This window comes from Bos mutus, chromosome 22 (assembly GCF_027580195.1).
Source record: "Bos mutus isolate GX-2022 chromosome 22, NWIPB_WYAK_1.1, whole genome shotgun sequence".
Classification (NCBI taxonomy): domain Eukaryota; kingdom Metazoa; phylum Chordata; class Mammalia; order Artiodactyla; family Bovidae; genus Bos; species Bos mutus.
Genome location: NC_091638.1, coordinates 28,451,334 through 28,478,527, shown reverse-complemented (window position 1 = coordinate 28,478,527; position 27,194 = coordinate 28,451,334). Strand labels below are relative to the sequence as shown.

General features: G+C 43.1%; 1 protein-coding gene across 3 annotated transcripts in view; it reads right to left on the bottom strand.

The window, feature by feature from the left end:
* The window catches only part of PDZRN3 (PDZ domain containing ring finger 3), a 268,944-nt gene that overhangs the window by 168,656 nt on the left and 73,094 nt on the right, over window positions 1-27,194 (bottom strand). The window contains exon 4 of one of the 3 annotated variants that reach the window (XM_070358887.1): window positions 20,804-20,908. The exons of the other annotated variants lie outside the window; for them this stretch is intronic. Within the exon in view, the coding sequence (XP_070214988.1) occupies window positions 20,804-20,908 (105 nt within the window). The remainder of the gene's footprint in view (window positions 1-20,803; window positions 20,909-27,194) is intronic. 3 annotated transcript variants of the gene reach the window in all.

Below are 27,194 nucleotides of genomic sequence, written 5' to 3'. Positions count from 1 at the left end.
CGCTAATTTTATTTTAATCTTACAAGGGCACTGGTAAAAGGAATAGATGGAATATTTTTGGAGAGGCATATATTTACGGGAACTGAGGGTAAACAATGACCAGATCTCTGAAAGTTCAGAAGATCACGGGTCAAGACTGACAAGGAGTCTGTGAACCCTAAAGCAGGAGCTCCTTGGCCTTGTCTGGGCAGCCCTCCCTCTCTCGTAAGCTCCCATTCTTCCACACTTGTGCACACTTTCTAGTTTTCCCCTTACTTCTTATAGACAACACCTTTTGACATTGAAGTGGTTTTTTTCCCTCTTACTGTTTTTAAAATTAATTTTTACAGGCATATAGGTGCTTTATAGTGTTGTGTTAGTTTCTACTGTATAGCAAAGTGACTCAGTTATACGTTCACATATACCCTTTCTTTTTTGGATTTCCTTCCCATTTAGGTCACCACAGAGCACTGACTAGAGTCCCTGTATTATACAGCAGGTTCTCATTCGTTATCTATTTTATACATAGTAGCAATAGTGCATATAAGTCCATCCCAATCTCCCAATTCATGCCATAACCCCTTACCCACTTTGGTTGGCACCAAAGATTTCTTTGTCCCTCTGTGGCAGTGAGGATTAGCAAAGATAAAGGATTCCACTTCTATCCTTCCCTGCGTCTGTCAGCCTCCATTGGCAAGGATGAAATACTCGCAGTTGTCAAAGGGCAGCACTGAGAAAACCAACCTTGCCTTGGCGAGTGTGGCAGGATCCACTGCTGCTTAGGATATGCCTAAGCATATCCTGCTTCCTTCCCTTCCCTTCCTGCCCTTCCCTGTGGGAGGATTCTACTTCCCTGTCCTGGTGACGTCAGGCTTACCCAGGTCACTCACTCGGGACATGTGACTGGGAGGGATGTCCCTCTTCTGAGCTGAAGATGAAGGACCATCGCCTGGTTCCTGCCTTTCCTTTCTCCCTGGAGACCAGCAACAACCCAGGTGGGGTGGGGTTGGAGGGGTCAATCCTTCAGCCTGTGTCCTGGAAGGCTGATGACATGGCACAGAGCTACCGCTGACCTCACAGGCATACATAATAAGAGCAAGACATAAACCTCTGTTGTTGGAAATTGCTGAGATTTTCCAAAGGCGTTACTGTAGCAGAATTCAACCTGGTGCAGAATGATACACTGATCATAGTTTCACGGTAGTGACTACTTTCTCACAGTCTAATCCCTGATTAAGACGTGTGAATAAGGACCCTGCCATGCCTTCACAGTCCCCAAGGTTTCCTCTTTCTACATGGAATTTGGAGGCTCACCAGAGCATCAGTAAGGCCCAGTAACAGCAAAGGCCAGGGCAGTCCAACTACTTGCTGTCTGGGCCCCAACCCTACTTCCAAGCTCAAAATATGTTTGAAGTGAAAGCAAAAGCCCTGGGAAAAATAAAAACCGACACACAAAGACAGAACTTGCTTCCTCGGGAGAAATCATCTTGTGAAAGTTTCACCTGACAATTCACATGGGCAGACGGTTCTCTATCGGTCCATAATTAGATAATTGCACGCTTATAATCTGTGTTTCCTCAACTGTCATCTGTTGTTTATGTAAGGTATAAGCCTCACACCTAATGCGCACCTTGAAGGTGATTATGGAATAGTATTTATGACGCACCCACATGCATGGGGCACAGCACAAACAAGAAAGGCAGACTCCAGCCCTGGAGTAACTTGGCTCAGGATTTAACTCTGGGGACAAGGGGAATTTACAGGGATATGAATGAGGGGGTTTCTCCATAATTATACATTATGTAACACCACTATAAAAGGAAAAACGATACGATCTAGACAGACTCAAATACACACAATTTGATGAATGTGACTGAGAAATAAAAGCTAGAATTTTTTGGATGCTAATTTGACTTCTAAAAAAAATCCATGAAAGTGCTGTAATTTCTTTCTCTGTGTCTCGGTAACCAAGACAAATGTCTATGGCACGCCAGAGTAAGCCATTTCTGACACATCACGGCATTTACTATCTTTAATGCCTCACAGCCACTAAGTGTGCACCCCAGAGTTGTTTAAAGTTTCATTAAATCAGATTAATAGATTCTCAACATTCAGTGTTCCCAAATTCTCCCGGAGTCCTTTCAGCTTGCCTGCCAGCAGGGTTGACCAGATGGAAGTGGAGAAGCCCCCACAACAGGACCCCGGGAGTGAACTCCGTGTTGGCCCAGAGCTGCTCTGACAACCCAGGTATCACTTCTGCCCAGGTGTCCACCCTGAGGATATGGCTCTGCTGGCCTGACAGATAATGAGTGTCATCTCCGATCATCTGCCGTGCCCACAGAGAAAATACTCAGACACATCTGAAACCTCTGCCCCTTTGCACAGATTTCCAGCTGCTTCTAATCCTGAGCACTGAGAACTTGTTTTAAGAGACAAAGGTTGCTTTAAGCCAATATCCATAATTAAGAGACTGGAGGGAGGGACTGAGTCCAGAATGCCACACGTGTTCTTCAGCTGTCCCTGTCCTTAAATCCTCCGTGGTGGCAGGTCTCTACACAAGGAAAACGTGCTTTCCACACTTGGGAACTCTTGCATCCCAGACCAGAAAGCGGATGTGTCCAGAAGTAAATAGGGCTACGTGACCCTGCTTCTGCTGAGGGCAGGGGTAAGGTCCTGACTGCTCCAGAAAACATCTTAGGCTTACAGAGAATTTCTCCTGTGTGATAAGAGTCACTTTCACTGCGAATCATCCCAGGGCCACTGGGAGGCCTCCCACTGTTGGTGCTAAGACTGTAACAACATCTGTGCCCCAGGTGCAACTCCCCGGAGTCCTCAACTGGAAAGCAAGGGCCAGGCTGCCAGGGCTCACTGACACTGCCTCTTCTCTGGGCTCTCGACTCTTTTCTCCCTCTCCTCCATTATATGCAGTCATGAAACAGACTTCTGGCTGACAGAATGTGAGCAGAAGTCAAGTACCTCATCTCTGAGCCTGACCCACAGTCCCCGCCCCTGCTGGATCCTCACTCGCTTTCCAAGCGGAGAGATTCAGGAGTCCTAGAGAAGGTGGGGCTGCAGGATGGGAGAAGCTAGATCCCTGAACCGCCGCCAAGAACAGAGGGCCCAGCCCCTGTCAAATGGCCTCTGACCCTCGATGTGAACACATAAGTATTTATTGTGTTGAGTCTCTAAAGTTTTGGCATCATCTGTTCCAATGGTTATCTACTCTACTACAGTGATAAATAAATCTGCTTTAATTGGCCAGATGGCTTAAATCTATAATGCTGAACTAATACCTGGACATGTAACTAATACCTGATACTTGGCACCAGTAAACCCTAGGTGATAGTCTCAACTGTCCAGCTTCTATTCTAGAGTGCTACAGCATCTGGACAGTACTAGTCAAAGGACGGCCAACAAGACCCAACTGTCACCTTCTGTAAAAAGATGACACAAGGCCTTTCTTTCACGTATTCCTCGTGTACAGACCTGCCACCATGGGGGGATTTAAACACAGAGGGGCAGCTGAAGAATACACATGGCACTCCAGACATGGAACTACCCCTTCTTCCAGTCCCGGAAAAACAGCTCTTGGTTTAAGGAAACTTGGTCTCTTAAGTTGTGTTCAACATTGGCACCTAATTCACTGTTCTAAGAGGGGCTTCTGGACCAAAACAACTTCTTGATGCACCATCAAATGTAGAGGGGGCATGGTCATGGATCCATAAAACCTGCCGATAAGTGGAAATGCATAAACAGTGCTGTCCCAGGCTTGGGCCGTCACCTGAAGACCTAGGACTCGCAGAGAAGCGTCTCACTTTAATTCTCCACCTTCATGTAACACTTCAGGCTTCCAAGAGTCTTGCATCTGTCTCACAGTGGCCAAAAAAGACATTCTCTAATTGCTTCTGACCGAAAAGCAGAGGCTTTTAATTTCCTCACACAGAACATGCACGTCTTACACACACTCCTAGCACAGTGAGGTGTGTCTCCTTCTCTGTAAGCACGGAGCTGCATCTCACTGGCAAAGAAGAGCTTTTTCAAATCGCAAGACACCTCCTTAGAAAGGCAATCCTGCTTTCTGAAGGTCTTCAAAATGAGCTTAGCCAGAACTCCAGGGACTCCAATTACACATATTTACCTGATGTACTTTTATGGGACACATAATTCAAAAATTGCAGTCTGCCTTTTATGCTGCGTACTATGCACTTTAAAAATGTACTTATGACGTCGAGCCCTTTCTTTTGTGGTTTCTTGATGCTACCACTCACCCTGAGTAGCTTCAGTCTTTCCCTTATGTGAGACAATGCAGTTATTCTTCAGCAACATAAAGCTCTTAAGGGTTTTGCAAGCCTTGTTTTGCATCCATTCTTCTCCTGCATGGAACATCTGATTTTTCATCTGGTTTTAATCTCATATAGTGATGTAGGTAAAGGCAAACTCCAAGACCTGGTAATTAAGCCCTCATGGCCACCCAGCAGATGCACAGGACATGTTTGCTAACCATTCTCTGAAGGGCTCACCACGTTTCTTACAGTCTCTAGAAAGTTCCTTAATCTTGTTGCTTCCACAAAGACCCACAATGGCCAAACTGCTTTCTTGTAACAAAGTCTATTCCCACAGAAATGCTGTGTTTATAAAATATCTCCAAATTTTGACAACAATGGTATACAGCTTCCCCACCGTTCCCCCATCCCCAAGGGAACACCCACAATTTCCTTACATCTGCTTCGTCCCTTCAAGGCTGAAAAGGAACTTGGGTTTGTCTAAGGGTCACTGACTTTATCATATTTACATAAAATAAAACAAAAAGTGATTGTTCCTCAGAGGGGGTATTCCTCTCACATTTGGGTCCTTAAAAAGATTTTTATGTTACAAGTCACTCTGGATTACTAAGTTTTGGGCCACAAAACAACGTATTTTCAGGGAAAATATGTTAGCTCGAAACGTTTTCTATCAGAGAAACTTTGGCGTGTCTGTAGGGTCGCTGGAGTGAAGTGAAAGTGAAAGTCACTCAGCCGTGTCCGACTCTTTGTAACCCCATGAACTATACAGTCCATGGAATTCTCCAGGCCAGAATACTGGAGTGGGCAGCCTTTCCCTTCTCCAGGGGATCTTCCCAACCCAGGGATCAAACCCAGGTCTCCTGCACTGCGGGCGGATTCCTTACCAACTGAGCTATCAGGGAAGCCCAGAGTCACTGGAGGGAATCAGTCAAAGATGAGGTTGTGGTGGGTTAAAAATGGCCACACATTTCCTGCTGCTCCTCTCTCCAAGAGATGGATCTACTTCCTCACTTCAAATCTGCGCTGGCCTTCGGACTAATTCTGACCAATCGCCTGCAGGGGAAATGACATTTGAGACTCCTCAGTGAGGTCTCAAGGACCTCTTGACTTCTACTCTTCCCTCCTGATGTTCCGAGTCAAACGTACCAAGAGCCCACTTCCGCCTCAAGGAACAGGAAAGCCTACAAGGAGAGAGAAGCCCAGTCAATACGCAGCACTAATAGCTGAACTCATGGTTGGGACCAACTTAGACGTCAGACCCAGCTGTCACTTACTAAGTGAACCCAAGGGAGACCAGAGGAAGAAGAGCCCGCTTAAGGAATCATAAAGAATTATAAACCACTGTTCCAGCAACAAACTTGGAGATGGTTTGATACATTGAAACTGAAGGAAAGCAACTGAGAAAGACATATTCTCTATTCCTTGTGGATGTATCTGTATAATTCCAAGTGTCAGATATCACTGGAGAGAGAAGTTTTTTAAAGATTAATTTGAAAATGATCAATAAGGGGTTAATAGTAAAGAGCACAAACACTTTCATAGGATGAATGGGAAAAAACATTGAAAGGCTACAGAGAATTTATGGCTCAGATGAAACTTCCTATGACGTGTATCACACAAGAAACGCTGTGTCTCTAATAACAGTGAGGACGGTGTGCACTTAAAAACTGCTGGATAAAAAAACTGTGAAACAGGACAGTAAAAAGGCAGTATTTGTAATTTAGCACATTATTTTGTATGTGATTTACCTCAAATCGTAAATATGTACAGCAGAAAAGGTTAGACTACTAGCTCTTCAGCTGCATCTATAAAAGTTTACATATTGGTGATGACCCCTTCCAAAACAAAACAGGTTTTTGAATTTTCTCACTGGGGAAACGAGAGAATCAGTCTAGAACTGGGCATATCTGGTATTTTATAACATGGGAATAAAGTATAATAAATGACTGGAGACTACAATTTGGCAAATGTTACTTTAAGAAGGTACAAAAGCTATATTTATTTTCTGTTAACAGCTGCTGTTAATTACATTGCTGAGATGCCTGTGTAACCAATTCTTAAAATAGAATTTAACCATTACAAGTGATAAAGGAAATGAAGTAATTTATTCTAATGTACACTAAAACTTCTTGAGAAGCAGAAAGGTTCTGGGAACTCGTGGGCAGTTTTTAATTCCATTTATGGAGGTTAAAAAGGAATGTGAGCTGAGTTTTAGCAAAAAAAAAAAAAATGTTGCCTAACCTCATGAATATTTGTTCTAAATGGCTTTCGAGTCATCTAAATATGACTCACCTGTGGCATACACAGATTTAAAACCCTACTAAGAGACTCAACTTTAAAAATATTTCTCTTCTATCATAGGCACATATGTCCACTGTGGAAAACCAAGATAAAACCTCTCATCATCTCGCCATTCCAAATTGGCAAATTACCTAACATTCACCGCAAGTCAGACAGTGGGCTAATTCTTCACATATATTCGTTCATTTAATCCATCTAAGCCTCTGAGTTATGTACCAGAATTATCCCCATTTTACAAATAAGGAAACTGAGGCAGAGAGAGATATTAAGTGATGTGAGTTTCATGGTCCAATAGGCAGTAAAAGAAAAATCTGGGTGCCCAGGCTTATGTCTCAGAGTCTGAATCACTACATATGCTGCTGCAATGGGGTGGTTAATTTCCTTTCAGTCTTTTTTCTACATTGTTTCTATGATACATACATACTGGACTTACACTGAGATTTCTGTTAAGACACCTAATAACCATCAGGCAGAGTCTCACCTTTGTCACACAGGCTTTCCAGCTGTCCCCAAACCCTACAAAGTGGCTAAATTAGCTATTTCAAATGTTGTGTTTAGTACAATGTGTTCCATAGGTTACTGAGTGCAAGGACCATATCTTATTTTAAACTCATCTCCCAACTCTCAGACACCGTGTGAAAGTTTGTAAATGCTGGAAACATTTGGGAGTCTGACATACTTCCAGCAGAGAGGTATCTGAGATGAGGAGGATTACAGTAACTGCTTTTCAAAAATGCTTTGGAACTATTCTAAACCCTAAGCTACTGATGGGAGAGGAGTCATCAGAAACTAATGTTGTGGGGAAAACAGAAGATAAGAATGGTCTGCAGTTTCTCTGGAGTGGAAACTATCAACGATGGAATCAGTATTGGACCAGGTGTCCAAACCTTTATAAACGACCAAAGTTTTATAAATGACCAAATGCTTGCTTTGATAGCATGATTAAATAATTATGGACAGAGAGATGCAAAGCAAAAGACAAATCAGCAAGATACTGTACAGGTCTCTCTGGATGAGCAGACAGCAGGGGGTCGGTAGCATCTGGGCAGGAACACACTGGTGTATTTATGTTGCTAGGAGCGCAAACCCTGCCATCTTATTGTCACACGGCCTGGGTTTCAGTCCCAGTCCAACCACACCATATCTTCAGCAACCAATTTTTTTTCCAGCGGATTTATAAGTTAAATGTAAAGGAAACTTTCATTAGATCAAGGCACAGTAAAGGGAATTCTATGACCTCCCTGCCCATGATCAACGCATGAGGACACACTGACGTCATACAGTGATGTGGAATGTCATCAAAATTGATGCTTCACACTCCCAAGCACTCACGTGACTTTTAAAACAAAACTGCACTTGGCCAGGGAAAATTATGCCTTCCTGCTATGTGTACCACAAGTGTCTGGCATTTTAGACCACACTGGATTATATTCTAAGATTCATATTTTATCTGTATAAATGCAAAGATGCCCAGTTCATGTTCATGGACAGCTTCAAGAAGGCAAAGGCGCCATCCAGAAAGAATCCTCAAGGGCTCAGGGAAGTCGCTTTCTACTCCCAGGCATCTCTAGCAGCGGTGTGCCAGGACAAAGAGCATCCAGAGCTGAGAGGGGCCAGGCATCCAACTGCAGCAGGCAGGCATACCCAAAGTCGTGCCCGTCCCTGGGAGGCCAGGACCAGTGCAGCATCTCCCAGGAGTCCTCCTTACAACCAGGAGGGCAACTGCTGCCGTGAGAGAGGACGGCACAGAGAAAGGAGGGAGTTCCTTCTTACACAAACCAGGCAAAACTGAATCTGGCGTTGAAGACAAAAACGGCCTCTCATCCAGCCTTCATATTTATGCTTGCAAATTTACAAATGTTGCTGGGTTCTGTGCGTGTGGGTGCATGCGTGCGTGTTTCAGTCTAAACCGAAACTTAAAAGGGTAGGCACTGCTGACAGATAAAAGATTCAGTCTTTGCTTCAGTTTTTTTCAGTTCTTCCACAGTTATTTCCAGGAAAAGCTCTCAAGGCAGCTGGCACTGACAGATTCTACAGGCGTATTTCATAAAAGCAGACCAACTATTTAACTTAGAAATGAAGCTCACTGTAGGGAAGGGGCTCAGGTCAGTCCTTGGGGCTGTAACACAGGATATCTGACACCTTCACATCTAAAACAGACTCTTCCAGACCAACAAGCATACAGAAAAGAAAGAGCACTTCCCTGCCTAACTCAGATTCAGTACTCCTACTTGTTGTCATTAAAATAAATGCATTTCCATTATAAAAAAAAAAAGTTAAAGAATTAAACATGTATAATGAACTAGTTCAAGTTTCCTATGTTTGCCCAACGTGACCTCCAACCACAATTAAACCATGCTTTTCCACACTAGTTCTACACACAAGCTACCCCATGTGTGTTATTATTTGACACAGATGAGGTCACATGACATACTATGTTTTAAAAGTTGTCCTCTTACTTCATCGCAAACTTATGCATATTTCAATTGTAAAGAAAATTATACAGAAAAACTCTCAAAGACACTGTTCCTTCATCAAGCCAGATTACTCCATTTTCTGACTTTTTACCACTGACCACCTTGAAGTTTCACTATCTGGACTTTTTTCCTGAAACAACCGAGTCAAGGAGATGCCTTGACATTTAGAAAAAGTATAAGAAAAAATGCTGCATCATCAGGTAGTTGGTTTGAAAAGGAAGGAACTTTGTGTGGGAGTTACTGTTAATCGCATTTTCTGGGGAGTTTATTATGAACTGGCATCAACCTGTGGTCTGTTTTCTCACAGATTTCAGAATTTGCCTGAGACGTGATATGTAAAGTGAACCTGATTCTGTACCTTTTTATCAAGATGTCCACAGCCATTTTCCCTATTTCAAGTACTTACACGCACACATACACATACACAAACACATAAAACAACAACAAAACAACAGAAACAATTTGCAAGGGAAACAAAAGTAAAGAAAAAACATCCACTTAGATTATTCTGCTCATTTCCCACCATGCCTCACTACATGACTTGTTTAATCACAAGAATAAAGCCAAATGCTAACTTTTACTGAGCCCAACTAGAACCTCGGAAAAGGCAATGGCACCCCATTCCAGTACTCTTGCCTGGAAAGTCCCATGGATGGAGGAGCCTGGTGGGCTGCAGTCCATGGGGTCGCACAGAGTTGGACACGACTGAAGCGACTTAGCAGCAGCAGCAGCAACTAGAACCTGTGTCCTATGACAGGGTATAGGTGGGGACAGGTAAGCTGGAGGGCAACCCCCAAAACCCCACACAGAGATGAGGGTCCTGACACACACTATCTTAATCTATTATGCTTTATCTCCTGTGCCATCAGAACCCCTTTCATTAGCACCATAAGAGGTGGTAAGTGCATCTTATTTCTCAATTAGGTCATAATCCAGGAATCAGAGAGTTTAAGAAACACTTTGGAGAAGGGCAGATTGCACCGAAAAATCTTGTCAGCTACCACTGCAAAGGTTATGAATACCAAGTTTTAATACAACATTGTATCACTTCAGCTACTACAGGAGAAAAAAAATGAACAGAAGTCTAGACTGCTAGTCTAGTTAGACTGCTCAGAAAGGCCTGAGTGCCTGGGACATACACAGCAATTTTCCTCCCATTTCTTAAGCACTTACTACATGCCAGGTACAAGGAGGAAAGAAATGCAGCAGACCAAGCCAGAAGGAAGTGCCAATATTCACTCACCCATTCTGACCAACAGTGAAAAGACAACCCACATGGCCTCCCCGAGCGCTTCTAGTCCCTGGGACATTCTCAACTAGAAACTACTCAAACATGCAGGCAAAAACATCCTGAACATTAAACACCTAGGTGACAGCAACATTTGGATAAACATGCTTTTTCCTTGAAGTCTTAGATTCTAGTATTCTAGCACGGGAGTTCTGCCACGTGCAATGACAGAGGTTTTTTTACACATTATAGTATAAGAACTGAGGGGAGTTAGCTATGGGGTGTGTAGGGAGGAAAGCCACTACTTTAAAAAAAATAGATTAAATTGTATATTTAAACAAAAGACAAAAGAACAGGGATTTATTCACCTTACTTAAAATAACTGATATAAGAAATAACACATTTCAAATGCCAATTTTCATACAATGTTCAAAACAATTCAATCTGCAAATAGTGAATTCAAATTCACCTATGGCAAGGCCTGAGGTGCAACTGCCACTGAGATATTTTGTACATAATTCAGGCTAATACAACTAAGGAAAAGCAGACTGGCATTGATCATTCTTAATCAAATTCAGTCAATGTTATGTTCAGGAGGCTAGTTCAAAGAAAGCCTCAACTACCACAGGCCTGGGAAGAGTGAGAACTCTCCACTGCTATTCCAACTGGAAATTAACGAGTTGGCAGGTTACAAGCTCTGACTCTTGACCATGACTTGCTTGACGAGAATGAAGTGTGCCCTTTGGTTCAGGGGAAAGTCACTGCTTTTTTTTTTTTATTTTACACTAGAGTATAGTTGGTTATATCTTATACTAAGATCATGGCACCTGGTCCCATCACTTCACGGCAAATACAAGGGGAAAAAGTCAAAGTAGTGACAGATTTAATTTTCTTGGCCTCCAAAATTGCTGTGGATGATGACTGCAGCCATGAAATTAAAAGACACCTCTGCTCCTTGGAAGGAAAGCAATGACAAACCTAGACAGCTTATTAAAAATCAGAGACATCACCTTGCCAACAAAAGTCTGTCTAGTCAAAGCTATTGCTTTTCCAGTTGTCACATATGGATGTGAGAGTTGGACCATAAAGAAGGCTGAGCACCGAAAAATTGATGCTTTTGAACTGTGATACTGGAGAAGACTCTCTAAGAGTCCCTTGGACTGCAAGGAGATCAAACCACTCAATCCTAAAGGAAATCAACCCTGAATATTCATTGGAAGGACTGATGCTGAAGCTCCAATACTTTGGCAATGTGATGTGAAAAGCTGACTCATTGGAAAAGATCCTGATGTTAAGAAGGACTGAAGGTGCACTGTTTGTAATAGCCAGGACATGGAAGCAACCTAGATGTCCATCGGCAGACGAATGGATAAGAAAGCTGTGGTACATATACACAGTGGGATATTACTCAGCCATTAAAAAGAATACATTTGAATCAGTTCTGATGAGGTGGATGAAACTGGAGCCTATTATACAGAGTGAAGTAAGTCAGAAAGAAAAACAGCAATACAGTATACTAACGCATATATATGGAATTTAGAAAGATGGTAATGATGACCCTATATGCAAGAAAAAAAAAAAAAAAAGATGTACAGAAGAGTCTTTTGGACTCTGTGGGAGAAGGTGAGGGTGGGATGATTTGAGAGAACAGCACTGCAACATGTATATTATCATGTGAAACAGATCACCAGTCCAGGTTCGATGCATGAGAAAAGGTGCTCAGGGCTGGTGCACTGGGATGACCCTGAGGGACGGGATGGGGAGGCAGGTGGGAGGGGGGTTCAGGATGGGGAACACGTGTGCACCCATGGCTGATTCATGTCAATTTATGCAAAGCCACTACAATATTGTAAAGTAATTAGCCTCCAATTAAAATAAATGAATTAAAAAAAAGAAGGACTAAAGGCAAAGAAGAAGGGGGAAGCAGAGGATAAGATGGTTAGATAGCATCACTGACTCAATGGATATTAATTTAAGCAAACTCGGGGAGATAGTAGAGGACAGAGGAGGCTGAAGTGCTGCAGTCCATGGGGTCAAAAAGAGTTGGGCATCGCAACTCTGTTCCTATGATGTAAATGTCCTCAAGGTGGGTTGCTTAAAGCTTGTTTCTTCATAAATAGAATGGGGAATAGTTCCTTATAGAGTTGTGCCCATTGAGATGATCATTATTGAGACTGGTACTTTGTATGTGATCAATAAATGGGAACAATAATTGCTCATCCACCTATCTAATTCCCTGAGTTGGGGTATGAAGTGTGTTTACTGCTTTCTGATTGTATATGTGGCTGAGGGCTGTAGCCCTCTCCAGGCACCCCTTCAGGTTTAGTGAAACTTTCCAGTAGTCATGTGTGGAGAGTTGGACTATAAAGAAGGCTGAGCGCTGAAGAACTGATGCTTTTGAACTGTGGTGCTGGAGAAGACTCTTGAGAGTCCCTTGGACTGCAAGGAGATCCAACCAGTCCACCTTAAAGGAAATCGGTCCTGAATATTCATTGGAAGGACTGATGCTGAAGCTGAAACTCCAATACTCTGGCCACCTGATGCGAAGACCTGACTCATTTGAAAAAACCCTGATGCTGGGAATGATTGAAGGTGGGAGGAGAAGGAGATGACAGAGGATGAGATGGTTGGATGGCATCACTGACTCAACAGACATGAGACTGAGTAAACTCTGGAGTTGGTGATGGACAGGGAGGCCTGGCATGCTGCAGTTGCAAAGAGTCGGACACGACTGAGCGACTAAATTGAAATGAACAACAACATATTGCAGAGAAGAGGCCAATTCTGACTCCATGTTGAAACTGTTTCTGTGACTTACTTTTCATTGCTTTTGTTAATATAATTATGCCGAAGGGCCTGCCTCGGAGAATCCTGTCCCTCCACCTGACTGTAAACTAAAGCGCCTTTGTTCAGAACTCTGTCCACCTATAGATGGCAGGAAGGAAGAAATTAACACATCCCCTGCCTGAGGCTTGCCGTTCTAGGAGATGTTTGTGAGATTAATGGCCCTTTTATTTGCTTCCTCACCTCCCCCCATCTCTGATCTATAAAAGAACCTGGCATCCAGGCCCCAATAAGATGGTTACTTTGAGGTGCTAGTCTGCCATCTTCTTGGTCAGCTGGCTTTCCGAATAAAGTCGTACTCCTTGCCTCAATACCTAAGCAGAGCGAGCTTGGATTCAGTAACAAACATAGTTAATTAACAATGCTGTGATAGCTTCAGGTGTATACAAAGTGATTCAATTACACACATACACACACACGTGCGTGCGCGCGCACCTATTTTTCAAATTCTTTTCCCATGTAGGTTGCTACATAATATTGAACAGAGTTCCCTGTGCTCTGCAGTAGGTCCTTGTTAGTTATGCATTTCCAACACAGCAGCGTGTGCATGTCCATCCCAAACTCCCTAACTTCCCCCCACCTCCACCAACTATAAGCTAGTTCTGTAAGTCTGAGCGTCTATTTCTGTTTTGTAAATAGATTCATTTGTGTCATTTCTTTTAAGATTCTGCATGTAAGTGATATCTTAAACTTTCTGAACAGAACCGAAGGTCCAGGCTCACCCCCCAGCTCTGCTACTCCCCATGTGAGCACTGTGATGTAACCTCCACCCACAAGCAGGGAGATGAGTTCTCCTCACCTAGAACAGGACTACACACAGGACTTCCTATCTGATGAACACATGAGCCAATCAGTGAATGAATCACACTCGGCAAAATTCACCGGATAAACATCAACTACCATTTCTCTACCTAAAATGACAGTACTAAGCGACCTGAGAGGATTAAATAGATTGTGTGTATAGTGTTTATCTATAAACCTAAGGCAGCATATTTTTCTGGAAAGTAAGGACCAGCAAGCAGCAGCACAGAATGAAGAAAACCTCAACCATGCTCATGTGGTCCTCACTGTCAAGCAAATTTCAAGCCATCTGAAGGTCCTTCAGCAATGCACTGACAGCTATCTGTCCTTGGATCATAGACACACCAAGTTATTCACTTTGAGAAAGAACTAACCAAATAAACCCAGCACGCTCCTGCCAGGCCCTTTCACCAGGAAGGAAACGGCTTCAACACAAGCATCTTTGGTAAAGGTTCTCCTTGCTGTGGGATTTCAGATGAAGCTCAGATTGCAAGGTCTCATAAACTGGAACTCAGACTCTTTTCCAACTTACCTAAAACATTTTACAATTGCTGTTTTTTAAAGAATTCTGCCGAGAATGGGTCCCCCACTTACATACATACACACAAAATGTATACATAATATTTAACTGTCTTCATGTTGAAACTAAGCACAGACTTTATCAAATTCTTCTGCAGCTAAATAGCCTTGGAGTCCACGCAGTTTAGGAATGAGTGCATAGTTGTTAATACAACATACGCACCCACATGAAGAAATTAAACACACTGTGGAAAGAGTCGGAGTTCTGCAGCTGGGAAGTGGGGTAAGAATGTTCAGGCCCAGCTCTGCTCCCCACGCACCCAGGTTTTTGCCTCTAAAAGGCCCAGAGCCATCATGACAGAGTAGGGGAAACAAGCTGGAATGTGCAAAGACAAGAGCAGGATCCCTTCCACTGCACTCTTGACAACAGCCCAAGCGAGGAATCCTTGCAAGCTCTTGAATGGTTCTCCATTAATCATCATCCTTAGGATCGAGGAGGAAAATCCACACACCCCCACCAACCTATCCCTAACCCCGCTCTAGAAGAAAGTTGATTCATGTCATGTCTGAGGTTGACAGTAAAAGCTTTGGAGTCTTAGTGGCAGCAGGCAGTCTTTTCCCTTTAAGCTTATAAGCCTTCCTTGAAGAAAAATGAAACACTCCAAAATGTCATAAAAGGATGGCCATGCTGCCCTGAAGCCTGGTTTGAGAGTTGTGGGTGTTTCAGCCACCATCCCAGCGAAAAAAGACAGAAAGTCAACTGCTTGGTAAGCATCTGTGGGTGGGAAAGTCTGAGAGAGAGACCCCAGGGACCAGTGAGCGGACAGAGGTGGGGAATGGCTGTTCAAGTCCGCTCACTGTCCAGGCAGCAACCATCTGCATCTCTGTCTGCCCTCACTCCCTGGGCCAGAGGAAGACTCTGCAAAACAAGTGTGTGGAGGTGGGCGGCTGCCTTAAGAGAAGCAGATGGGGAGACTGAACTCACTGCCGTGTGGGGTGTGGTGTAAGTGGCACGAGGGCACCGGGCACCCTGAGAAGGAGGAAGAGGGTCTTTCTCTGTTGATGCTGGAGTTGAGTCCACTTAGGTCTAATGGCTCAGCCCAGGGACAGAGTCAACCCTGAAGCTTGATTTTATTTATTCTTGGCAAGTCCCAACTTCCTGTTTCTAAGGGGATGGAGGGCTGAGGGGATGGCGGGGGGAGTTAAAAGTCTCATAAAAAGGCTCCAAATGCTTCTTGGATACCAAAGAGCTCTTACAAAACTACATTTTGATGAGCTACGTGTAAATGAATCAGAAACATATGGATTTCATTTCCTTCGTAATACACAGGGGTTTAGGAACGAAGAGGTGGGGGAGGACTTGGCAAGAGGAGTCTGGGCTCTGGCGAAAATGTTAAAGGGTGGTGCGGGGGGCGGGGGAGCTTCAGACCTTTAGCTTCAGACATTTGCTAAACTGAAATTAAGATGAAGATGACCACCCCACCCACCCCATCCTATGTGGGCCTTCGGGATCCACCGACCAAGCTCAGATGCTAGTGAGACGGATACTCCAGAGTGATGAGCACTGGGGTCTGGGGCTTTGTCTAATGAGGCTGGGCCCCTTGCAAGTGCTCTGGAACCAGCTGAAAATATGGGCTATTTTGGGACTGCTGGGAATCAGAATGGAGAAGAGAGAAAGGCTTTATGTATGTAGGATTCCACGAAAGGGAATGGAGGCAGCATTTTCCATAAGAGCTGTCTTACCAGGGTACCATAGCAAAGAAGGAATCTTATGTTTCAAACCTCACCAACTGGAGGTTCTTTGAAGTACCACATCTTGGAGGCTTGACTATCTCACTAGGAACTTGGTCCCCTTAAATCCCCAGGATGTAGGCAGGAGAGGGATGCAGGCATCCACGCTATGTACAGCGGTGCTTTCCACTTGGAACTTTCACACGTGCGTTTTATTAAGCTAATGAATTATGAGGGGGTAATAAAGAAGTGAGGAATAAATGAGGTTTCTGGAGTGAGGGTCAATCACTCAACACCTGTTTTGGCTAAAAATTAAATGGACTGCTTTAATTTTTGCCTGTCAGAAAGCTAGTGGCAAGTTCAAGTGGAGAAAGGCAATTCTTGCCAAAGAAGAAAGTAACAAATAAAACAAAATGCAGGGACAGACGCAGGTGAAAGATCTACAGAGAAATGGCAGACAGACAGACAGTACAAGACAGTCTCAAGAATGGATGAGAAAGAACGTTCAAACGGCCGGAAAAGAGAGAAAATGGTATGAAGGGTGGCACCTGCCCCAACCCCGGGGCCCATCAGGCACAGAGCTGGCCAGGTCCGGGGGGACATCAAACATCCCCAGAACCATTTTCTTTTGATATGTCACATGCTTGGTGGCTTATCTCTTCTCGCCTCTGAACACAAGTACAATCACTTTCTGTTGATAATCATGTTCAGCTTAATTACACAGAGGTTGCACTTGAACATTTCCTTCCTTAAGGCTGAAGTGATGCCATTATTTTTCATTTAACTGCAGAATAAGGGGTGCTCTGTTCGCACAGTCCAGGAATTGCTAAGACCACAATGGTGAATAGCCATGGCTGTGCACAACTTCAATTTTCATGATTACTATTAATTAAGGGTCTGTCAAAGGGATAGAATGGGCTCTTTTCTTCTCTATCAGCCAGCATAGACACTCTCACCCAGAGAAGTTGCACGGCAGGAAGGGTGAGTCAGGCTGCCCTGTTGCTTGGGTTCAAAGCCCAATCCCACAAGCCCAACATGGACACGGTATAGCTGTTTCCACAAGTTCACTCTTCCATAAAGGCTGTGTGCGTGCTAAGTCGCATCAGTTATGTTCAGCTCTTTGCGACCTCAGACTGTAGCCCGCCAGGCTCCTCTGCTCATGAGATTCTCTAAGCAAGAATACTGGAGTGGGTTGCCACGCCCTCCTCCGGGGGATCTTTCTGACTCAGGGATGGAATCCATGTCTCTTCTGTCTCCTGCATTGACAGGTGGGTTCTGTAGCACGAGTGCCACCTGGGAAGCCTGAGCCATAAAGGTTGGGTGAAGACAGGTGGACAGTGAATGTACTCCAGACATGGTGGAGCTGGCATCCTAGAAGATCAAACATCTCATCATGGGTTTTTCACTTACAGATGGGGGAGGTTTTTCAAAAAGCAAATAGGAAAAGTCCCAAGAATTGGATAAAGAGAAATTTGCAATATCCAATTAAATAAGAAGTATACACATCTAGCCAGAGACCGCACATACTGCACCTAAAACGTCCTGTTTTGTGGGCCAAGTACCATGCTTTGTATTCATCTTTGCACTTCTGTGCCATGTATCATGCTGTCCAGAACATTAAAAGTGTTGCCATTTCATCTTTTCCCAAACTACACATCTCAGTAAAGCTGAACAATATGTGGGTAACTTTATTAGCCTATTAGCCTGAGCAACGATTCTACAGACCCTTGCAACACTGTCTATTTAAAAAACAAAACAAAACTTCTAATCTGCCTTGAATCTAGTTCCTTTCAGATCCTGAGTCTCTAATTGCCTGTCAGTGAGGATACTGGTTTAAATTTAAAAAAAAAAAAAAAAAGCAAGGCTGGGTATTTGTTCAGTTCAGTTCAGTCGTTCAGTCATGTCCAGCTCTTTATGATCCCATGAATCGCAGCACGCCAGGCCTCCCTGTCCATCACCAACTCCCGGAGTTCACTCAAACTCACGTCCATCGAGTCGGTGATGCCATCCAGCCATCTCATCCTCTGTCGTCCCCTTCTCCTCCTGCCCCCAATCCCTCCCAGCATCAGAGTCTTTTCCAGTGAGTCGACTCTTCACACGAGGTAGTCAAAGTACTGGAGTTTCAGCTTTAGCATCATTCCTTCTAAAGAACACCCGGGACTGATCTCCTTTAGAATGGACTGGTTGGATCTCCTTGCTGTCCAAGGAACTCTCAAGAGTCTTCTCCAACACCACAGTTCAAAAGCATCAGTTCTTTGGTGCTCAGCTTTCTTCACAGTCCAACTCTCACATCCATACATGACCACTGGAAAAACCAAAGCCTTGACTAGACAGACCTTTGTGGGCAAAGTAATGTCTCTGCTTTTGAATATGCTATCTAGGTTGGTCATAGTTGAGTAAGGAACCTCCAGAGGTTCCAAGGAGTAAGCATCTTTTAATTTCATGGCTGCAGTCACCATCTGCAGTGATTTTGGAGCCCAAAAAAATAAAGTCTGACACTGTTTCCACTGTTTCTCCATCTATTTCCCAAGAAGTGATGGGACCAGATGCCGTGATCTTCGTTTTCTGAATGTTGAGCATTAAGCCAACTTTTTCACTCTCCTCTTTCACTTTCATCAAGAGGCTCTTTAGTTCCTCTTCACTTTCTGCCATAAGGGTGGTGTCATCTGCATATCTGAGGTTATTGATATTTGGGTATTTGTACTGACATCATTTCTTTAAAAAAAATAAAACAAAACAAAACAGAATCTTATACGGCTATTGGAAAGAGTCCTCTCAGCCAGAGGTTCTCAAACTGGGTTCCCAGAACCAGCAGCGTCAGCACAGCCTGGGAACTTACAAATGATGAATCTCGGACCCTACTCCAGATGTCCTACACTAGAAATTCTGGGGTTGCAGCCTGCAGGTCTGTGTTTTCACAAGCCTGTCAGGGGATTCCGAGGCACACTCAAGTTTTTGAGAATCATTCCTCAAGAGCACTGGTTCTCAACCCTGCCTCTGTGTTATTAATGCCTGGAGAGCTTTTAAAACTACCAATACCTGATCCCACTCCAGATCAATTAAACCAGAAATATCTAAAGGGGGGCCCTTGGCTGCAGTCTTCACTGAAAATTTCCCCAGTTGCTTTAGCGCACAGCCCAAATAAAAAGCCACTGTTGCCTGTGAGCAGACCTGCTCTGTTTAAGGTAAATCTCACCGCAACAGACATTTTAGTGATCCCCAAAGCAACTTAATTATTGTGGAATGAGTATTGCTTTCTAAAAATAAAGCGATACTTATGTACTACAACTTTGACTGATAGAGGGCTTTCTCTAATATAAAGTTTGGGTATTTAAAAGAAAGGCACGTGCCAGCAATCAGGGCAAGAAAAGGATGCCTGAACGAATGCTCAAGAAAATAACAACATCAGCCTCTGAGTCTGCTTCAGAAATCAGCAGATTCCTTGAGACAGGGGTCAGGTGGACAGCGATGCTCCAAACTGTCCCTTGCCCTGCAGAAGCAGAATGTTCCAGAATGTTCTTTTCAGTGTTTATAATGAAGGTACCAGCAAGAAAACCAGCTGAGGCTCAACAGCAGAGAGTTCTGGATGCTCTCAAGGAGCCATGGTTTATCTTTCTGCATCTGTCATCATCCCAGTTGATGTTTACTAATCAACGGTGAAGTCATTCCCTGCAGTTCAAGTGAAAGGAGATGACATGGAGATGGAAGCCACTCCGTGTCATCTGATGGAGGCAGCATCGTATGTGCAGGGTTTCCAGCAGCCGCCCTTTCAGAAGCTACTGGTTCGGCCTCTGAGCCTCAAACAACTGACTGAGAGCAGACCGGCCTCCCATAGCATCTCCTGACAGGTGGCACGTGCTCGTGTGCGGCTTCTGAAACACGACCCACGCCCATCACGACGCAGGAAAGCAGCACACTGGTCTGATTTGGCTTCCTCATGTGTCAACTGTGATGTTCACATCACTTTACACTCCTTTCAAGAGACATCACATGTACACCCATGGCTGATTCATGTCAATGCATGCAAAAACCACCACAACACTGTAATTAATTAGCCTCCAATTAAAATAAATAAAAAAAAGAGAGAGACATCATGCTTGGGAAGCCCTACTCTACAGGGTAGAGTTTTTCTCTTCAAATTCTTTAGAAATAGGTTCAAGTATGTACTTGTGCATAGTAGCTCCTCTCCCTCGTTCCCCAATAGTGCTCTTTACTGAGGCCCCCTAGTTCCAGATTGAATATCCAACTCTAGTAAATATACCCTTTGTTCACAGGCTGCAGATCGTAAACTTGGCCACTCTACACTCTTCAGTCTAGGTTCCAGTATAGTTCATGTTCATCGCAACGTGACAGTTCACAAGGAAGAGAGACAGTGAAGCACTGTATCTGGAACACAGATTCTGAAGACAGACCAACAGGGCCCCACACTGGCTGCTCCACTCACAGGCTGTGTAACCTCAGTAAACATTATTTTGATTTGAAGCCTCAGTTTCTGCATCTGTAAATGGTGGTGGTAGTTTAGTGGCTCATTGTATCTGACTCTTTGAGATCCCATGGACTATAGCCCACCAGGCTCCTGTAGCCTACCAGGCTCCTCTGTGCATGGGATTCTCCAGGCAAGAATACTGGAGTTGAGTTACCTTCTCCAAGGGATCTTCCTGGCCCAGGGATGGAACCCATGTCTCCTGAGTCTCTTGCACTGCAGGCAGATTCTTTACCGCTGAGCCACCAGGGAAGCTCCCCATCTGTAAATGGGGATAATGATACTACCTACTGGTGGGTTACTGTATGGAATAAAGGAATCTGCATTTCCTATCTGATTCTTCATCTAGGAAAACACCTTTCTTAATTCCAAAAGTAGTCTTTCAAAATGCATAGAGACAGCAAAGTCAGACACCAAATTTACAGGAATCTGTATATATGTGGAGATGAAGGGGATAGGACTGCTTGAAGCTGGAAATTGGATGATATCTTCCTCCACAGTATATACCCCTTAAAAAACTTTCAAGGCTTTATGGTAAAATGTCAACAACTATTAGACTATGCCCACATCATTGTTTTACTCACTTTTCACAGTACTTGAGTATATTTAAATCTTGAGTATAATATCTTCTGAAAAATAAACTTAAGGAAGGCAAGCAAAATGAAAAAGCATGCATGAAATCCTTAGATTTAATCACTCTTGTGGAAAAAAAAAAATGAACACCAACTCATAAACTACACAGAAATTATGTTTTTGACTATTTTCCAAAGCCCCAGTACTGCCGATTTTCAGTTTACATTTAATTTTGTCACTTCTAGTATGGCTAGGTAAGGAAATGTGTATGTAGTTTTAGAGATGGATACTGAAGTACATTTCAGAACAGAAAGAAAAAAACGAGGAAAGGAGGAAGGGAGGAAAGAAAAAAGCAAAGAAAGTAAAAATGGAAAAAATCATGATCTATATTGAGTGCAAGTAACAGTTAAAGTTGTTCTTACAGTTGTTCAGTGTCCCTTTGGCTACACTTGAAACCTACACAATTATTTTTCCTAATTCTAATATTAGAAGCCTATTGATAAAATCTTGAAAGTGGTAAAGAAACATATTCTTTGGGTGCTACAACCTTTAAGTAGTAGACTAATAATCCCTTTGTTATATGTTGTTTTTTAGTTGCTAAGTCGTGTTTGACTCTTTGTGACCCCATGGACTGTAGCCTGCCAGGCTCCTCTGTCCATGGAATTCTCTAGGCAAGAGTACTGGAGTGCACTGTGATTCCATTCTCCAGGGGATCTTCCCAACCCAGGGATCAAACCCATGTCTCTTCCATTGGCAGGCAGGTTCTTTGCCACTGAGCCACCTGGGAAGCCCTTTGCTAAACATTATTTATTTTTCGCAGCATCACTATGGCCATTATGTTTCCCTTGATGGACCACTGAAAAATCCAAGGCCCAGACAGGGTTAGGAACTTGCTTAAGGCTAGTCGCCAAGAGGCAGCTAAGCCGAAATACCTGTCCATGTTTGAGTGACTCTGATGCCTGTGGTCTTCCAGGTCCCTTCACTGCCACTCCTTCCTTGTGGATGGTCCCCTCTACTTCACTTCAGAGACAATTTCTGCAAAGGAAAACATGCCAGCTCCCTGGAGCACATTCACTTTCCGACTTCCTTCGCAAGCCCCCTTCTTCTGTCCCCAGAAGTCACTCTCTTCTTTGGACCTTGGTGTCCTTACTTCAACACTGCTTCTTGGATTTGAGACAATAAAGGAATAAACAGGTACAGGTAAAGCTACAAACCACAGCAGAGTCTCTGGATGTAGAAGTGCTATATAAATAAGCACTACTATGCTTGTGATTAGGTACTGTTTACCCAATTGCTTACCACTCAAAACTATCCCCACCCCCCACCACTGCACCTGAGCAATATCTTAGTAACTTTAATTGGAGACTAATCACATCTAGGGGCTTTCCTGGTCAGTCAGTTAGTTCAGTCACTCAGTCGTGCCCGACTCTTTGCGACCCCATGGACTGCAGCACACCAGGCCTCCCTGTCCATCACCAACTCCTGGAAAAGAATCTGCCTGCCAATGCAGGAGACACAGGTTTGACCCCTGGGTCGGGAAGATCCCATGGAGAAGGAAATGGCAACTCCAGTTGCCAGTATTCTTGCATAGAAAACCCCATGGACAGAGGAGCCTGGCAGGCTACAATCCATGGGGTCACAAAGAGTCAGACACAACTGAGTGACCATACACACACGTAATCATATCTAGACAGCAGGTTTACTGAAGAAATCACACAATTATTTCATTTTTTCTTCATGACTCTAGAAAATTAGGGTATTTTTCCCCTCAAAGTATGAACTATTATAAAATGCAGATTTTTGTGAGTGTGTATGAGTCTCTGTGTGTCCGTCCATGATAGCTTTCAAAGGGACAAATCATTTTTTATCAACTAGATTCTGTAGAAACTAAGACAAAGATTACATGAAAAATTACTGCTGAGACATCACGATTTGTGTGAATTTTAACTGGATCAATCTAGCTGTCTGCCTGTGGAATATTTGCCCAGAGAACACAGCTGCCATTGCTTGGGAGAAGTATGACTGATCAACTGTTTGGAGTTTGTAGAGACTCAGATATGGTATTTGAAAACAGCTCTTCAGAATTAAGGTAAACGTTTCTATCCTTGGATAAACAGAGCACAGTTGTCCAGAGCAGAGCTGCCCAGCACGATGACTCATGCATTCTCAGCCCTGCAGCACTCAGTAACAAGCCAGGTCTACTGACTGCTCTCTACTGTGAGCTGACTCTCTGGTAGACAGAGAAGGATCAGGTGACCCCAGCCCCAATAATCTAAAGCGCTAAAACTAACAAGTAAAGTGGATAATTAAGGGCACAGGTAGAGGATACAAAGAGAGGAAAACATTTTGAGAATGTAAATGGTAGTAAAAAGATAATTAGCATCCTTTAAAACATTATCTCACTTATTCTTCATGACTGAAGTAAGAAGTATTATCCCCACTTTATATTTGAAGAAGCTAAAGGTCATCAGAGTCAGCATTTGAATCCAAGCCCTCTGATTACACGGTTTGTATCCTGAAGCTTTCCAGTATATGCTTTCAGAACATAGGATAAAGACCAACAATACAGGCTGGTTGGCAAAAATGACACAGAAGAGTTTGAAAAAAACTATTTTTTTTCAGTTCTGGCAAAGGATTAGGAGGATGTGAGATGGGCATGGACAGGAATGAGGAGAGATGCTGAAATATACATGGCATCCACATGATCAGGACACTCATCCTGACCAGAGTCTATATAAGGGGTGTAAGGGAAACAATAAGAAAGAATGGGGGTGAGGAAAAAGAAACCTACAACTGTGTGCAAATGTCTCCCTGGCAGCTGGAGATGCAAGGCAGAGGCAAATGAAGCCCAGAAACCCAGGTGTTAATCAGCACAGTGCTGCTCAGTGAAGAGTTTATGTAGTTATGAGATAGAAAAGAGAGGATCAAAGTCTGGGTCTGAGTAACAGTGACTATTTAAGGCAGGAGAAAGAACCAGGAAAAAGGAATATGCAGTTTAATGGACTTATATACCTGTAAGATTCTATTTGGGCTTCCTTGGAGGCTCGGCAGCAAAGAATCTGCCTGCCAATCCAGGAGATATTGAGTTGGATCCCTGGGTTGGAAAGATCCCCTGCAAAAAGAAACAGCAACCCACTCCAGTATTCTTGCCTGGGAAACCCCATGGACAGAAAAGGCCAGCAGGCTACAATCCATGTCCGGCAAAAGAGTCGGATATGACTTAGCCCGTAAATAACAAGGTTCTATTTGGATCAAATCCCAGTTAGGAAACTTACTAGCTTTATTACTTTGGTCAAGTTCAATTTTTCTCAAATACAAAATGGGGAAAATAAGAATACTTATCTCACAGGGCTGATGTGAGGATTAACACACACACATACACACACTCCAATGATAAAACTAATGCTGGGCACACAGTTAAGTACTTGCTAAGTGTCTGCTTATTATCGTTGTTATTGTTGTCATCAGCACCATCATTCATATAAGCTTAGTCTATAGCACTGTGGGTAGCAGAGAGCAGTTAGAAACAACTCAATGTACATTCAGAGGGAAACGGCCACCCATGGAATACCATGAGACAGTTTAAAAAACTGGAGTCGAGTTCTGTATATTCTAGCCTGGAAAGGCCTTCAAGATATAAAGTAACAGAAATAAGCTAGATTCCAGAATTCTCGTCCATACACATTAATTCTGACAAGGCAGTGACAATGATGAGTGTCACACAAACATCTTAGTAATTTCTTAGCAGAATGAGTCTTTGCAGACCCCAGTGTGGTAGGGAGAACAGTTTTCTATAGAGATGCATTTAGCAGGGCCAAGCACACTGTGAGGCCTGGGCCAAAGCCCTCAGTGGCAGAGGAAGAACCAGATTCCAACAAGCCTGACTGGCTGTCGCCTGCCTTAATCACCAGACAGAGCAGATAAGCTGCATAGGGGATAGAAAAATTAAACATGTCTGTTTTACTTTTTAGAGGCAATTAGGGATTTATAGCCAAAGTGTTGTAATTTTTTGGATCACAGCCAGCAAATTTTTTTTTTTTTTCTTTCAAGGAAGATGATTATGCCACTGACATTCTAAAGGACCATTTTAGAGCCACTTCTTTATTCCCCTTGAACAAGGACTAGTTACTAAAACCTAGCCATGTCCCTTGGGACAAGAAAGCAAAATTTTAAGTATGAGGCACTGGAGAAGCTCTCAGAAGGAGCACGTTTGTTCTCAGAGTAAAACAATAAAACAAAACAGCTGCAATGGTTATCAAAAGGCAGAGCCAAACTCTGAATCCACAAACCCATAGGGAGAACCCTAATTTGCAGAGATTCCTACAGTCCAGGATGTTTAGAAACAGCTCAATTCTCTTAAGTAATTAAAACTTTCCCACTGACATTTTGTAAAAATGATTGTTCTCCCTGGCTTTCCCTTTCCTTATGAAAAATAAGGGTTGTCTTCAGGCCCGCTCCAGCATGATGACCTCCCATTCCACATAACTTGAGTCTGAATCAATGCCACGTCTCAAAGTCCTCAACTCTGGAAAGATAAAACTGACAAGATATGCACAGTGAATTTACAGGCTAGAGAAAAGGCAACTACGAAAAGAACAAAATTTGGGATATGGAGAGATGACAGGGAGAGGCTGATGGTGACCTTAAATTCAGAAATTCTCTATTTCTGAATTTAAAGCAACTATTGTTTAAAATGTATAAATTTAAAAGAGCAGTTTTAAACACAAGACTGTTTCCAGCTGGATCTCTGTCCTTCTTTTGTCTCCTTATAAATGATATATGAGAGTCGCTCAGTTATGTCTGACTCTTTGCAACCCCATGGATTGTAGCCTGCCAGGCTCTTCTGTCCATGGAATTCTCCAGGCCAGAATACTGGAGTTGAGTATGCCATTCCCTTCTCCATGGATCTTCCCAGCCCAGGGATCGAATCCAATCCAGGGATCAAACCCAGGTCTCCCGCATTGCAGGCAGCTTGTTCACATCTGATCCACCAGGGAAGCCCTTTTGTGTCCTTACGCATAAGTAAATACACACATAAATTCAAACAAATACCCAGTACTTAACACATTCAGAGTGCTGTGCCAATCATTGAAGATGGCAAAGTGATTCTGAAAAGACAATGATTACAAAATCTTCTAAGGAGTCAAAAGAGAAAATTCTGGAAAATTCCCCCATTGCTCAATTTTCTTTCCCGAATGCATCACTGATCTGAGAAATTCTTTCAACTTTCAAAATCCTCATCTTAAAAAGGACATAATTACTAGAAATGCACTCTCTACACTTTGAAATTTTTACAATGGCTTAAACACAAGGAAATCTCAAATATAATAAGCAATAATCATTCATAATCTCTATTTCTCACTTAAAACAATTTGAATTAAAAGGTAAGACCTTGCCAAAAACAATTTCAGGCATTAAATAATATAAAACTTACATAGAATAACATAGCATTATTTTATAATAATATAAAGTTATATTAGAATACGATAAATACCTAATACAAGGCACACATAATTTTGTCCTTTTCCTATTGGCAAATGTAAGGAGTCGCATTCAACTCTTTGCAACCCCATACAGTCTGTGGAATTCTCCAGGTCAGAATACTTGAGTGGGTAGCCATTCCCTTCTCCAGGGGATCTTCCCAACCCAGGGATCTGAGGTGGAGCTGATATTATAATAATAATAGAAATAAAGTGCGATTCTTTACCGTTTGAGCCACCAGGGAAGCCCAACATAATACTATGCCACCAAAAAGAGCTATCAAAATTTACATAAATATTTTCATCAAGAGATTTTAGATATTTAGGTTAATGAAAGAGAGGCAAAATACTATTTCAAAAAGTCTTCTTACTCCTTCAATGAATATTTAGGTAGAGTCTGGTGCTGAGGACAAAACGGTGTAGAAAACAGGGCGAGGAGGACATTCATCAAATAATCCTAATATGCAGCAACTACAGACTATGTTTGGAGGTGAT